This window comes from Anomaloglossus baeobatrachus, chromosome 3, assembly GCF_048569485.1.
Source record: "Anomaloglossus baeobatrachus isolate aAnoBae1 chromosome 3, aAnoBae1.hap1, whole genome shotgun sequence".
Taxonomy (NCBI): domain Eukaryota; kingdom Metazoa; phylum Chordata; class Amphibia; order Anura; family Aromobatidae; genus Anomaloglossus; species Anomaloglossus baeobatrachus.
In genome coordinates, this window is record NC_134355.1 from 368,249,743 (window position 1) to 368,266,200 (window position 16,458).

At 46.1% G+C, this 16,458-nt stretch overlaps 1 protein-coding gene across 1 annotated transcript in view; it reads left to right on the forward strand.

Annotated features, from left to right (window-relative positions):
* SNX14 (sorting nexin 14) overlaps window positions 1–16,458 on the forward strand; it is a 113,177-nt gene that overhangs the window by 74,592 nt on the left and 22,127 nt on the right. Inside the window, exons 14-16 of the mRNA XM_075341496.1 lie at window positions 3,919–3,977; window positions 5,409–5,435; window positions 10,289–10,424. Of these exons, the coding sequence (XP_075197611.1) occupies window positions 3,919–3,977; window positions 5,409–5,435; window positions 10,289–10,424 (222 nt within the window). The remainder of the gene's footprint in view (window positions 1–3,918; window positions 3,978–5,408; window positions 5,436–10,288; window positions 10,425–16,458) is intronic.

A 16,458-nucleotide genomic window follows, 5' to 3' on the forward strand; every position in this document is an offset into this window, starting at 1 on the left:
ATTCCTCGCCTCCATAGACATCAAGGACGCGTACCTGCACCTACCCATCGCCCTAGATCACCAAAAGTTCCTCCGCTTCGCAATTCAGGACTCCCACTTTCAATTCGTAGCTCTAGGCTTCGGCCTTGCCACCGCACCAAGGGTCTTCACCAAAGTCATGGCGGCCGCCATGAGCGTCCTTCACGCCAGGGGAGTAGTCGTTCTCCCTTACTTGGATGACTTCCTCATCAAAGCCCCCTCCTTCCGCGACTGCTCAACCAGCGTACAGATCACTGTGGACACCCTATCCCGCTTAGGGTGGCTAGTGAATCTGGACAAATCATCCCTGGTCCCATCACGATCCATCACCTTCCTGGGCATGTCCCTGGACACCCGTCGGGGCTTGATCCTTCTCCCTCAGGACAAGGCGTTCGCTCTTCAACGAGCGGTACGCTGCCTTCTACGTCCTCCGTCTCGCTCCATTCGATTCAGCATGAAAGTGCTCGGCAGGATGGTGGCAGCTATGGAAGCAGTACCCTTTGCTCAACTGCACCTCCGCCCACTGCAGCTAGCCCTTCTAGCGGCCTGGAACAAGAGCCCCTTCTCCCTGGACAGACATCTTCACCTGACGCCTTCAGTCAGGTACGCACTCTGCTGGTGGCTTCGGTCCTCATCCCTATCGAAGGGGAGATCTTTTCTCCCAGTGAACTGGCTGGTCCTGACCACGGACGCCAGCCTCCTAAGCTGGGGAGCAGTGTACCGGCACCACACTGCTCAAGGACGTTGGACGCCCCAGGAGTCTTTCCTACCCATAAACATCCTGGAACTCCGCGCGATCTTTCTCGCGCTCAGAGCGTTCTGCCCTCTGCTAGCGGGCCGTCAGATTCGAGTCCAATCGGACAATGCGACAGCTGTAGCCTATATCAATCGGCAGGGGGCACCCGCAGCAAAGCGGCTTATCTCGAGGCCCACAAGATCCTCAGCTGGGCCGAATCGTCGGGATCAGTGATATCAGCGGTACACATACCGGAGGTAGAGAACTGGGCAGCAGACTTTCTAAGTCGCCAAGGCCTGGCCGCCGGAGAATGGTCTCTCCACCCAGATGTGTTTCTACACATCTGCACTCGCTGGGGCACACCAGACGTGGACCTAATGGCCTCAAGGTTGAATGCAAAGGTACCTGCGTTCATAGCCAGGTCACGCGACCCACAGTCCATCGGCGCGGATGCTCTAGTCTGCTCCTGGCACCAATTCCGCCTGCCTTACATATTTCCACCTCTACCCCTGCTGCCGCGGGTAATCAGGAAGATCAAGGCAGAGGGAGTCCCGGTGATACTGATAGAACCAGACTGGCCCAGGGGCGCCTGGTATGCCGAATCAGTACAAATGCTCACAGACGCACCGTGGCGCCTTCCAGACATCCCAGACTTGCTGACCCAAGGGCCCATTTCCCACGAGAACTCCAGAGCCCTGAAGCTGACGGCATGGCCATTGAGACCTGGGTATTAACAAGAGCGGGATTCTCCCCCGCGGTTATTTCCACCATGATCAGCGCCCGAAAGCCTGCTTCATCCCGCATTTACCACCGTACGTGGAAAATCTTCCTTTCATGGTGCAGGGAAACTAACGTCCAGCCTATGCCTCTGGCCATCTCCAGAATTCTCAACTTTCTACAGTCTGGCTTGCAAGCGGGGTTGGCTCTCAGTTCCCTTAAAGGGCAGGTCTCAGCGCTCTCAATCTTCTACTAATGCCTCCTGGCTCAAAAAACGCAAGTCAAGACCTTCCTCCAGGGCGTTTCCCATCTAGTTCCCCCTTACAAACGGCCGCTGGAACCATTGGACCTCAACCTCGTTCTGGACGGTTTCCAGAGGTCTCCCTTTGAACCCTTCAAGGAATCCTCCCTTGCTCTTCTGTCCTGGAAGGTAACATTCCTGGTTGCAATTACGTCCATCAGACGGGTTTCGGAGCTAGCAGCACTCTCTTGCCGCGAGCCTTTTCTGATCTTTCGCCAGGACAAGGTGGTTCTGCGCCCCCTTCCGGATTTCCTTCCAAAGGTTCTTACCCCATTTCATTTGAACGAGGACATTGTTCTGCCTTCCTTTTGTCCACACCCGGTTCATAGGGTGGAAAGGTCTCTGCATTTGTTAGACCTCGTCAGAGCTCTCAGATATAACATATCCAGGACAGCCCCCTTTTGGAAAACGGACTCTTTGTTCGTCATTCCTGAGGGGCCTAAGAAGGGACAGGCAGCTTCAAAGGCGACTCTGGCTCGCTGGATTCACTCTGCGATCCAGGAAGTCTACCGCTTGCAACTCAAGCCCATTCCTAGTGGGCTGCGGGCTCATTCCACGCGAGCAGTTGGCGCTTCGTGGGCCATTCGGCATCAGGCTTCAGTGGAACAGGTGTGTAAGGCTGCGACCTGGTCTAGCCTACATACGTTTTTAAAGCATTACAGAGTCCATACCCAGGTTTCAACTGAGGCAAATCTGGGTAGGAAATTCTGCAGTAGAGCACCTCTCTCAGTAGGCGCTCCAGGCTGTCTGGGACTGGTTCCTAGTCCTTGAGTTGTGTTGTCTTCTTTTATGTTTCCCACCCGTGGACTGCTTTAGGATGTCCCTTGGTCCTGTGTCCCCCAATGAGGCGTCAGAGAAAAACGGAATTTTGTGTACTCACCGTAAAATCGTTTTCTCTTAGCCATCATTGGGGGCCACAGCACCCACCCTGTTGCCCTGTTGGGCCTTGGTTCTTTCAGTACCTTATTTGGTTATGACTCTTCTTTTCTCATGTTCCTCTGTTGAGAAGTTTTTACTGTTTTTTTCTCCTACTGCTTGTGTACTAAAACTGAGGTTGCCTGGCCCGGCCAGGGGGTGTATACTGCAGAGGAGGAGCTATGCTTTTGCATCTACTTAGTGTCCTCCTATGGATAGGCAGCATAACACCCATGGTCCTGTGTCCCCCAATGATAGCTAAGAGAAAACGATTTTACGGTGAGTACACAAAAATCCGTTTTTTTTTTATTTTTTCTGATTTAAAAACAAATATTTAAATAAAACATTAATACTTTATAATTTTTCAGTTATTGAATTTTTTTTTTTTTGACGACACCTTCCCTTTAATATTTTAGATCACCAAACAAATTGAAATATTAGATAAAGATAACTCAAGTAATCACAAAATGTTCTTTATAAATTAAGGTCTTTATTATTAAGGGAAAAAGAAATCCAAACCTACAAGGCCCTGTGTTAAAAAGTGATTGCACACTAAACGTAATAACTGGTTGGGTCACCCTTACCAGCAACAACTGCAATCAAGTGTGTGCGATAACTGGCAATGAGACTATTACAACGCTCTTGAGGAATTTTGGCCTACTCGTCTTTGCAGAATTGTTGTAATTCAGCCACGTTGGAGGGCTTCCGATTTAAATGGTGATCTGAAACATTTAAGTGCAACATACATGCAAAAGAATAAGAAATCAGGAAGGGGGCAAAAACTTTTTCACACCACTGTAGGTAGGATGATACAGTTACAGTTTGAGCAGTAAAATAGTTATTTTCTAAAGCTAAAGTCTGGCTGTACTTTGCATACTGGACACCCACAAAGTTTAGAATTGATTTGTTACATCTAAATTTAGCTCAATAATTATTACTACCTACTGTCTCAGGCTATTACAATGCCTGATTGTAGGCAGGGGGCATATTTTTGGCAGCAGGAGAGTGTTCATTTTTACTTTTAGTTCAGGCAACAAAAATAAAGCAAATTCTCTGGCTATTTATAGCCAAGTTCAGTTTAGTTTGTAGCCGCCTATTTTGCGGATTATTCACTTCTGTAGTACACAATGGGGGGTAGAAGTGGGATACATTCTCATAGTTCTGTTCTTTTGGTATGCTTTACTTTACTTTAACTTAATCTCAAAACAATGATAATTTTGTTTTTCCCTAGTATTTTAGGCAGCTGCTTGAAGGTGCAGAGTCTCCAACACGCAGCTCAAAATTTAACAGGTAGGTTTAGATTATTCTATTGTTTGTGGAGTATTTATTTTAAATGTGCACATAATTCTTTAGTTTATCGATTAATACAATTTTAAATCATTTTAATACTTTACATAATTTTTCTGCCTCTTCAGAATTTAAAGGGGTTGTCTCCTGAACAAAGTACGTTTTAATCAATAAATCTGGAGACAAAGCAAAAACACTCATGCCTGTGACAAACAGGCAGGCAAATGTGTCCTGCGAAAGCAACAGCTGAAAGCCTGTGCTGTGTCATCTGTATGTATACTCACTTATCATAAGTGACGTATGCTTCCCCGGCTGACCAGGAGCTGTGCTGTGCGCCCACCATGAATTAGAGCCACTCTGCATGGTCAGACTCGGCAAATACAAGTACATAAGAGTAACATTTCTCTAACATATCCAATTGTGGAACTTATTATTGTTTTTATTCAAAGCTCTTTTGATTGAAATGTACTTTGTTTCTGGGACAACCCTTCCAAGTGTTTAAAACAGTTAGGCCTAAGCCACACGGCATTAAAATTGGTGCGAGTGGAGTGCGATAAAATAATCGCATTCCACTCGGACCAATATTACCACATGTGTCAGCACCCATGAGCGATTATTTTCTCAGCCCTAATCGGACCAAGAAAACAATTGCAGCATGCTGCGACTGTAATGCGATCGTTTTTTCTCTCGCACCCATTCAAATCTATGGGCCGAGCGAAAAATCGCACTTCACTCGCGGTACACTGGTGTACCGCGAGTGCAGGGCAAGAATGGCAATAGCCGGCAACGGAGGAGAGAGGGAGATAAATCCCTCCCTCTCCTCCTCAGCGCCGGCCCTTCCCTCCGCAGCGCCGGCCCGCCACTCCTCAGCACTGGCCCGCCCCTCCTCAGCACTGGCCCACCCTCCTCAGTGCCGTCCCGCCCCCCACAGCTGAGGTCTGCTCGCACGATCGGACCTCTGTCGCAGTGACACTCAGATGACACTCAGCTCCTGCTGTACTGCCAACGTGAGCCGAGTGTCATGCGAGGGGATCACAGTAATCCCCGTGTGGCCCCGGCCTTACAGGAAGAATACTGAGTAACTAAAATAATCAGTACAATCACTGAGCTTGGCTCAGCAAATAAGAGGTCCTGTTTCCTAGCAAATGACCACATTCGACCTTCCCACTCCTATAGAAACCATGCAAGTCACTTGGTTTGATAATGGGGCTGTACTGTGCATCTGACTTCTTTAGAATTATATTTGTGCATGATACCCGATAATATAGCATGGCATCTCCAAATGTTGAAGCGAGCTGTATCTGACACCCCTGGAATGAAGTTCTGGGGAGAAACTGGTTTTGTATCTGGTGCATATGTGGCCATTTTTCCCACTTCAATACATAAGGCAGCAATGTTTGTAACATATTGATTACTTGTATATACTTATTGCAGAAATAGCCTCAGTTTGGATGATATACGGTGAGTTTCCTCACAGCATGTTTGCATTGCTTCCCTGTAGTTATGTGATTGCATTTTTGTGCTATATCCTGTAAATTCCTTTTGTCCTTAATAGAAATCGTGTCCTATTTTTTACCTTTCTTAGTTAGCACATACATGATGATGATGATGTTTGGTGGAGATCCAATTAGCAATACTCTCACAATAATCCTAGTGAAGAGACTACGTATGCTTTATTTTGAGGAGGGGGAGTCCCAAAGGTTGGACCTTCACCAATCACAGAGCTATAGATTGTCCTTGTGGTATAACTTTATATGATTGGGACATATTTGTTTAGCACAGAAAAAATATTTGCGTTACATTCAGGTACAATGTTTTTGTTGTTTTTTTTTTCTCTGAGTAACTGTAGTTGTATTTTTTTATTTCATTAATCAATAGTGCACATGAAGATAAGAAACTTTATTATATTTTTATATCAGTGAAATCTGCTTCTTTCTCCTCCTGGATTGATCTTTATGCTCAATTCTTGTATTCTGTTAAGACATATTTTCACATTTCTGACATAGGAAGTAACAGTCAGTGCTTATAAGATTCTGTGAAGAGTGTAGGGGTAAGGAGGAGCTGGAGGCAACATTCTGCTGCAAGTTCACCTGAAACAATATGGTAGTTATTTATAATTTGTGTCAGGGGAAATTGCAGCAGAATGTCATCTGCCTCTGGCTTCTTCCATCTCTTCCTTCTTACCTTCTTCAAAGAATCTTATGCTCACCATGTCATGTCTTATCTCAGGAATGTAAATATCTGTTTTCTCTGAATACAGATTTTATTCTTAGGCTATGTGCCCATGGGACTCTGTACACGCGGATATATCCGTAGGTATGTGCGCAGGTTTCCCACAGAAGATCCCTGGAATCTGCAGCTATCCATTGCTGCGGGATTCCAGCGAAATATCTGTGGTAAACCTGCGGGCAGTCGTGCGGTTTACCTGCGGAAGTCCCGGCCTCTATCTCCATAGTGAAGGGCCGGGATTTCCGCAAGTAATTCCACAGGAATAATGGACATACAGTTACGTGCGTCCGCGGGACATCCGCAGCATGTTCCACAGCCGCACATACCGCAGTATGGACACAGACACTCCCCATGTCGCATAGGATAACATGGGGAGTGTCTGTACTTGCTAAAACCTGCGGATTTATCTAAAAAATTCAGATAAATCCTCAGGTTTTCCGCGGCAAAATTTGCGGGTACATTGTCCCATGGGCACATAGCCTTAGGCTATGTGCGCACTAGTGCGTTTTACCCGCGGATTTACCCGCGGATTTGCCGCGGAAATTTCTTGAGAAATGTCTGCAATCTTTGTGCAGACATTTCCCAGCAAATCCTATGGTAAAAAAAAATAGCTGTGCGCACTGGTGCGGATTTTTCTCAAGAAATTTCCTTGAGAAGAATTTCTCGAGAAACTTTCTTGAGCAAATGAACATGTCCATTATTTCCGCAGGTACCCTGCGGATTTCGGCAGTACAGCCTGCAAAAATCCGCAGGGAACCACCCGCGGGAAAATCGCGGCAAATCCGCATGCGGATTTGGTGCGGATTTTTTCCGGAGGTCCGGAAATCTTTCACTCCCAGAAGTTTCTCAAGAAATTTTCTTGAGAAACTTCTCATTTCTAGTGCGCACATAGCCTTAAACTGAAATTGAAAGATCAGTCAAGGAGGGGAAAGAAGCTGATTTCTTTGATAAGATACTGTATATTATAAAGTTGCTTATTTCCATTCATACCATTATTTTATGACATAAAAATAAAAACTACAGATACTCTTTAATGGTTGTTTTCAGTTTTACATCTAGCAAGCAGTTATCCTTTAGTATGGGCCATAGGTGTCTGATCCCTTAACACCTGTTGGAAAGTATTTATTCAAAGTCAGTAGGTCTGATGGACATATCTGGGTACAGTGCTCAGCTGTCACCATTGGTTCCCTAGACTTTGTATGGAACAACACCATACATGACTGCAGCTCCTTTGAAATGGAACTGTGTTTAGTGCGAACACCCAAGGTGCGAGCATCGCTGTGCTTGGGTACGCTTGTTCTCAGCCCAGTGTGAGCCATTGCAGTGTTTGGCTCACACTAGGGGTAAAATCAGCGTGATCAGATGGAGTGTGCACCAAAAAATAAAAAAAAATGTAAAAACCCATCAACCCTCCCTGGAAGTGATCTGTTTATGGCTGGCTACATATGTGTAGAGGCCCGAACTGCCTAATTAGTAACTTCCTTTGGGGTTCAGGTCAAGTCCAAGTCCCAAACCGAGCTTTATCTAAAGTCCAGCTGATCCCGCCCAGCCGAATTTCCAACAGGTCTACTGATCTCTACACAGGACCCCAGTCTCTTGATCAGTGGTCAACAGTCATTAACTATTCCTTGGATAGTTGATAACTTGTGATTCTTGGAACACCTTTTAAGCCAATAAATGTCATGTATGCAGTTAAAGGTAAAAATAGGATACATCTTTCCTTTAAACAGCAATATACTGCCTTTACGTAGAACTGCTCATAATGAAGAATCTTGTTTTCATGCATTAATATTTTATACATGTAAAAAATAGTGATGAGCAAATACTAAATATTCGGGTTCGGATTATGTTCGCCAAATACCGAGTACTATTCCAGTATTCGTTACGAATAATGAATCTAATGCAAGTCTATGGGGAACCCAAACATTTTTCACTGGACCCGTGGAAGTACAAAGGTGCAAAACGGCTCACCGTCGTCCGGCGTTGTGACCTTTTCCTCACCCTCCCCCACCACTTGTACCCCTTGGTATGAATATCTTTGAATAAATCTACCATTTGGATGCCGCTGAGTGCCGCCTGATTCCGTCTCTCCTTGAATCTCACACTTGGTCTATGCCCTAGGACGTACACCCGGCTCCTATGCTTTCTAAGAATGAACTGACAGCAACCTCTCCCTTTGGATTAGCGGTGCCCGGTTTTTCTCTTACTCTTGCTATTCCAAACATTTTTATAGGAAATCAAGAAAAATGCTTGTTTTCTCCATTGACTTGCATTAGATTCATTATTCATGATATATATTTAGTATTCGCTCATCACTGATAGTAAACCTAATGAATATAAAATGTGTGTTGGTACAAAGAGGTACGCCGTTGTGAAGGCAGTATGTCTGGCTCTTGCATCTTTCCACAAAATGCATGACCAGTAAATGGATGCTACACCCAGTACCGTGTCCTTAATGCACCTTTTGTCCTAACATGGCTGCCCGGATGACCCAGCTATCCCATAACCTAGTTGTATCCAGAATGTGATTGTGGCTGCAACCGTTTGTGTCACGTTGCTGTATTAATATATTCTGGTCTTCCTTTGCTGTGCCCCATCCATACTAACTGATGGCGCCTCCAGTGTTTGTTTTTTTTTGTTTTGTGGGTTTTTTTAACACTTTTTTTTTACCTATTCTCGGTCATGATCATTTTACCAGGTAATGTATCCTTGTTCAAATGTGTGGAAGAGGCTTGCTCTCCTAGTCCGAAAGAAATAGCGCCAAATATACAATTTTATGAAGAAACAAGGGTATTTGGTATACAATAAAGAGTGATAATGCACTTAGAGGGAATCTGTCACCAGGTTTTTGCCACTTAATCTGAGAGCAGCATAATTTACAGAGACCCTGATTCCATTATGTGTCACTTATTCGGCTGATTAGTGTAGTTTTGATATATTTAATCAGCAGTAAATTATCATTATAAGAAGACTACTTGGCGTGCTGCCTGGTAGTCCAGCATAGTCATGAGCTCTGTATTACCCTGCCCACACCACTGATTGGCAGATTTCTGTGTACACTTTACTTATGCAGAAAGCTGCCAATCAGTGTTGTGGGGGAGATTATAGAGCTCTATATTCAAAGCAGATTTTATCAATATGACAGCAAACAGCTCAGTAAGTGACACATCAATGGAATCAGGGTCTTTGTCTCTACATTGTACTGCTTTCAAGTGGGGGAGCAAAAACCTGGTGACAGATTCCCTTTAAGCTGATGCAGAGAAACAGTGGAGCTCTAAAATCAGAGACCTGAAGGCCTTGTTCACACACTGCATTTTTACCCGCTTTTTTTTTGCGTTTTTGCTGCAGAAATTTCTTGAGAAAATGGTTGTAACCTTTCTGCAGACATTCCCTAGCAAAGCCTATGGAAAAAAAAAGTAGCTGTTCGCACACTGCGTTTTTTTCTCCAGAACATTCTTTCTGCGGAATTTCTTGAGAAAAAGAATGAGTATGTCACTTCTTTTCTGCAAGTACCTGCGTTTTTTTTGCCATAGATAATGGGAAAAAAACGCAGGGACCAACCAGTGGAAAAAAACGCGGTAAAAACGCATGCGGTTTTCGGTGCGTTATTGGTGCATTTTTTGACAACAAGTGCGCTAATGTTTCAGACTCTCAAGAAATTTCTTGCGAAAAATCCTTTTTCTAGTGCGCACAGAGCCGAAATCTGATTTCTATAGAATATAGCTCTGCTTTTTCTTAACTGTGATTTATTTGCCCCAATGGTTTCCAAGCAGTGGATTTATTATTTCCAGATTTTGTCTTCACCAGACAAATATGCTTAACCCTTTGAGAATTTTTTTAAGTACAAATGAAATAATGCACTTTAAAGGGTTCTCCATTTCTGGAAATAGAATTATTGAGGAGGGCACTGTAAGCAAGTGGCATTTCACTTTTAGATTGTTTTAAAATAAACTTACCATCTTTTATGTTTCGTACTAGATTTTGTGTGAAACAGATTGCGAGCCCCATGAGGTGGATGGGAGTGATTGTGAGATGTGCAGAATTTTGCTGATAATCAGGTTTGTACTTATTTTCTTTACGTTTAGGACAACACAAAAAAGAGGAGGTGAACCCTCAGGAATTGGGAAGTTTGGCAGCCGGCTGAAAGGAGTATTTAAGAGCACCACGATGGAGGGAGCAATGTTGCCTAATTATGGGATGGCAGAAGGAGATGAGTATGCAGTACGTAAGCAATTCTCCGGGGACACTGTAAATCGTTCTTTAGTCTCCAGCATCTTTACCATGTTATAGATTATAAAAGCCAAGGAAGTCTGATTCACTCACTATAGTCCATGTGTATGTCGTTACTATTACACAGTAACGTACATTCACTATAAGGCCCTGTGCGCACTGGAAAATGGAATTTTCTCAAGAAAATTCCGCAGGTATTCAAAGATTACCGCACCCGCGGTAAAAAACCGCGGCAAACCGCACCCGAAAACCGCATGCGGTTTGCTGCGGTTTTACCGCGGTATTGTTCGCGGTATTGCCGCGGTTTTGCCGCGTGCGGGTTGGTATGTGCTTTATTGCATTCAATGCAATAAAGCACATTGAAAAAAAAAAAAAAGTCATTTAATTCTGAGATAGAGAAATAGACAGAAGAATAGATAGACTGATAGATAGAAGGATGATAGATAGATAGAAGGATAGATAGAGAGTCCCTGTGAGCACACGCTGCAGTTCTCACGGTCGGCAGTGAGTTCACATTACCGGCCGTGGGAAATGCCCTGTGGTTACCTCTGCTGTCTCGCTGCGAGGCTGCATTCAGCAGTGTCTGTGTCAGTCGCGGCTGGATGCAAGCCTCGCAGGACGCTGGAGCTGTGGATTACGCCGGAGCTTTGTTTCGGGGGGGTTAATAAAAGGGTGAACGAGGCTTGTTTGTGTTTTATTTAAAATAAAGGATTTTTCTGTGTGTTTTTTCACTTTACTTACGGGTTGATCATGTCAGCTGTCACATAGACGCTGCCATGATCAAGCCTGGAGTTAATGGCGGTGATCCGCCACCATTAACCCCTTGTATTACCTTGACTGCCACTGCTACACGGCAGCAAGAAGAGCCGGGGACACTCCGGTACTGCCGCATAATGCATGCGACAGTCCCGGGGAAGCTGCGGCTGATATTCTCGGCTGCGGGAGGTGGGAGTGAGGCGGGGGACATTAACCCTGCCCCTCGCCCTCCCCAGCCTGAGAATACCGGGCCGCCGCTGTGTGCTTACCTTGGCTGGACGGTAAATATACAGCGGAGCCCACGTGCTGTGTTTTCTATATTTCTGTTTGCTTTCTATGTGTGTTCTATATGTCTGTGTCTGTGTTCTATGTCTGTGATGTCTATGTCTGTGATGTGTGTGTGTTTACTCTCTGCTCTGCTTCCTCTTCCTGTAATGACATCACTTCCCTGCAAACCGCAGGCAAGCGATGTACATTACCGGAGGTAAACCGCGAAATACCGCAGGGAATAACGCAGGAAAACTCAGTGAACCGCACAGAATTTGCTGCCTGCATTATTCCCTGCGGGATTTCACGATTACATTAGAGTCAATGGAGTGAAATCCCGCAGTGACGTGCGGAAAAGAATTGACATGCAATTGTTTTTGCTGCGGGAATCCCGCAGCAAAACATGCAGCTGTCAAAATCCGCCTAGTGCGCACAGCATTTTTTTTTCCCATAGGATTTGCTGGTGATTCACTGCAGAGATGTTATGAACATTTCTTCATCGTTCCTTATGGGAGACCCAGACCATGGGTGTATAGCTTCTGCCTCCGGAGGACACACAAAGTACTACACTAAAAAGTGTAGCTCCTCCCTCCGAGCATATACACCCCCTGGATGACCAAATCTAGCCAGTTCAATGCTTTGTGTTCAGGAGGATCACACATGCATTTTCATCTGATTTTTTATTTTTGATTTTAAAGAGTTGGAAGAAAAGCGGGTCCAAGCTGGACCCCCGGCATGTCCCTTCTCACCCCACTGTGTCGGCGGTGCTGTTAAGGTTGATTTCAAGGCTGGAGCCTTTACATGCCGCGCTCCTTCACCATCCCTCGGGCTCTGGCTTGAAGTGGGAGCCAGCACGGTTCTCACTGCTTTGCAGGAGACCGGTCTCCATCCGCAGCCCTCTCAGGACCCTGCCGGACGGAGCACTCATCCCTCAGGGACCTGGCCCTGCGTCTCTCAAGGCAGTCCCTCCATCTGGCGGTGCGCTCTCTGTTGAGGCCCCGCCGTCACTCCATCAGGCACCTTATGCAGGTGCTGGGTCAGATGGTGGCGTCAATGGAAGCGGTTCCCTTTGCCCAGTTCCATCTGCGTCCTCTGCAGCTGGACATTCTTCGCTGTTGGGACAAGCGGATTTCTTCCTTGCGCAGGTTGGTGGCTCTGTCGCCACAAGCCAGGAGCTCTCTTCAGTGGTGGCTTCGGCCTCTCTCTCTGTCTCAGGGACGCTCCTTTCTGACCCCGTCCTGGGTGATCCTCACCACGGATGCCAGTCTTTCCGGCTGGGGAGCAGTATTTCTCCACCACCGAGCACAGGGCATTTGGACTCCGTCCGAATCAGTCCTCTCGATCAATGTGCTGGAAATCAGAGCTGTGCTCCTAGCTCTCGTAGCCTTTCACCACCTGTTGGCGGGCAAGCACATTCGAGTCCAGTCAGACAACGCGACAGCAGTTGCCTACATCAATCACCAGGGCGGGACTCGCAGCCGCCTGGCAATGTTGGAGGTTCAACGCATCCTGCAGTGGACGGAGGACTCCAAGTCCACCATATCCGCAGTCCATATCCCAGGCGTGTAAAACTGGGAGGCAGATTATCTCAGCCGTCAAACCGTGGACAGCGGCGAGTGGGCTCTGCATCAGGCAGTGTTCCGGTCGATCTGCCGCAAGTGGGGCACTCCGGAAGTGGATCTAATGGCATCCCGGCACAACAACAAGGTCCCGGTTTACGTGGCTCGCTCCCACGATCCTCAGGCCTTTGCAGCGGACGCGCTGGTTCAGGATTGGTCCCAGTTTCGTCTGGCTTACGTGTTTCCCCCTCTAGCTCTCTTGCCCAGAGTCCTGCGCAAGATCAGAATGGAGGGCCGTCGGGTCATACTCATCGCCCCAGACTGCCCCAGGCGAGCTTGGTACCCAGACCTGCTCCTTCTGTCCGTAGAGGTGCCGTGGCGTCTCCCGGACCGCCCAGACCTTCTCTCTCAAGGTCCGTTTTTCCGCCAGAATTCTGCGGCTCTCAGATTGACGGCGTGGCTCTTGAGTCCTGGATCCTGACAGCTTCCGGCATTCCTCCCGAAGTCATCTCCACTATGACTCAGGCTCGGAAGTCTTCCTCGGCAAAAATTTACCACAGGACTTGGAGAATTTTCCTGTCCTGGTGTCGTTCTTCCGGCCATGCTCCTTGGCCTTTTTCCTTGCCAACCATCCTGTCCTTTCTACAGTCCAGTCTGCAGCTAGGACTATCCCTCAATTCTCTTAAGGGACTCGGCTCTGTCAGTGTTCTTTCAGCGGCGTATCGCCCGACTGGCTCAGGTGCGCACCTTCATGCAGGGCGCATCTCACATCATTCCACCTTACCGGCGGCCTTTGGATCCCTGGGACCTTAATCTGGTCCTCACGGCCTTACAGAAACCCCCCTTTGAGCCTCTTAGGGAAGTTTCTTTGTTTCGACTTTCACAGAAAGTCGTCTTTCTGGTGGCCGTAACTTCTCTCAGGAGAGTCTCTGATTTGGCCGCGCTCTCTTCGGAGTCACCTTTTTTGTTTTTTCACCAAGACAGGGTAGTTCTCCGTCCGACTCCGGACTTTCTTCCTAAGGTGGTGTCTCCTTTCTACCTTAACCAGGACATTTCATTGCCTTCCCTTTGTCCGGCCCCTGTTCATCGCTTTGAGAAAGCATTGCATACTTTAGATCTGGTGCGGGCGCTCCGGATCTATGTGTCACGCACCGCCGCTCTTAGGTGGTGCACCTCTCTTTTTGTGCTGACCACAGGTCAGCGCAAGGGTCTCTCGGCTTCTAAACCGACCCTAGCTCGTTGGATTAGGTCGGCCATATCCGATGCCTACCAGAGTACTCAGGTGCCTCCCCCGCCGGGGATCAAGGCACACTCGACCAGAGCTGTCGGTGCCTCTTGGGCTTTCAGGCACCAGGCTACGGCTCAGCAGGTCTGTCAGGCTGCCACTTGGTCTAGTCTGCACACCTTTTCAAAGCACTAACAAGTGCATGCTCATGCTTCGGCAGATGCGAGCTTGGGCAGACACATCCTTCAGGCGGCTGTCGCCCATTTGTGAAGTTAGGTTTTGCCTACTTCTCAGTTTTCTGTTTATTTCCCACCCATGGACTGCTTTGAGACGTCCCATGGTCTGGGTCTCCCATAAGGAACGATGAAGAAAAAGAGAATTTTGTTTACTTATCGTAAATTCTTTTTCTTATAGTGCCGACATGGGAGACCCAGCACCCTCCCTGTTGCCTGTTGGCAGTTTTCTTGTTCCGTGTGTTTTCACCGGCTGTTGTTGTCAGAGGTTCCGGTTGTTCCGGGTTTTGCTCTGTCTCTACTTGTGGGTGGATGTCCTCCTTCAGCTTTTGCACTAAACTGGCTAGATTTGGTCATCCAGGGGGTGTATATGCTCGGAGGGAGGAGCTACACTTTTTAGTGTAGTACTTTGTGTGTCCTCCGGAGGCAGAAGCTATACACCCATGGTCTGGGTCTCCCATGTCGGAACTATAAGAAAAAGAATTTACGGTAAGTAAACAAAATTCTCTTTTTTCTGCAGCGAAACATGCAGCAAATCCGCAGAAAATCCGCGGCAAAATCCGGTAAGTGCGCACAGGGCCTAATCCTGTTTTCATGTACATAATGCAGAGACTATTTCTAAGATTAAAGCCTTATGGTCGGCATTTCACTATTCACTATAAGCCAAAACTACGAGTGGCTCGGAAACACAAAAGACATGTAAAGTTTTAAAAAGTGACCATTTTAATTTTGATTTTCTTTCATAAATCAATACACCTATAAAAATAAGATACTTTGTAATAGATTTTATCAGATAAATCTGCTTCTTTCTCCTCCTGGACTGATCATTTATCCTCAAAATTGTTAGTTCAGGGGTAAATCCTTCATTAAAGACAGATTTTCCCATTCCTAAGATGCAGAAGGACAGTTGGTTCTCATAAAGTAAGGTATATCTCTGTAATCTGGGAATCTAACTTAAATGCCACTATCTAGGTTAAAAACATCCATAGCTGGGAAAAATGCCACTATTTGGACTACAAACCTCCATGTATGGGCAGCTAGGCTCCTGCTACAATGGTTATGAACACAGCCAGGTCTTAGGGCGGAGTGCTCAGTCAGAAAAAGACTCACTAGAAATATCAAAAAACTGACCCGCACATCCAACAAATGTGAACAGGTGCTAACTGAAAAACATAGTAACTATAAATGCAAACAGTTGCACACTGAAAAAAGCCAAAAATGTACTAGGGAAAACATGGCACTGCATTACTGCAAAAGAGAGATATTTAGTTTATGTATTGGCCAATGCATGTAAGCCCAGAGACCAACGGCAAGGTATATCTCTGTATTCCGGGAACCTAACTTAAATGCCACTATATAGGTTAAAAACATCCATAGCTGTGAAAAATGCCACTTACTACATAAACTAAATATCTCTCTTTTGTAGTAATGCAGTGCCATATTTTCCCTAGTACATTTTTGGCTTTTTCAGTGTGCGACTGTTTGCATTTATAGTTACTATGTTTTTTCAGTTAGCACCTGTTCACATTTGTTGGATGTGCGGGTCAGTTTTTTGATATTTCTCATAAAGTAAAGCTTCCGTCGCTTTAGGAGAACTTTCAGCATTATGTGTGGGTGCCTTTATATCCTCCCTCCTCTCCATAAAATCTTATGAGCACCAACTGTCATCTCCAGTCTCCGTAATGTGAACATCTGTCTTCATCAAAAACAGATTTCATCCATAAATTAAGAATAAAAGATAAAGACAAATGGGGATTTCTCTCATATAATGTATTACAGAGTTTCCTATTATCACATATACATCTGATTTATGAAATAAAAATTAATCTTTAACCCCTTCTCAATGGGAAAGTTACATTGGCTTACATTGTATGTGGGCTCTGAAGCTGAGCCCTCCTCTTTCTAGGGAGATATTTGCTGGGTTATTCAGTCATTATATGCCTCTAACATCTGCATGAGGAGCAAAATGTCACCCATGGCTGTGA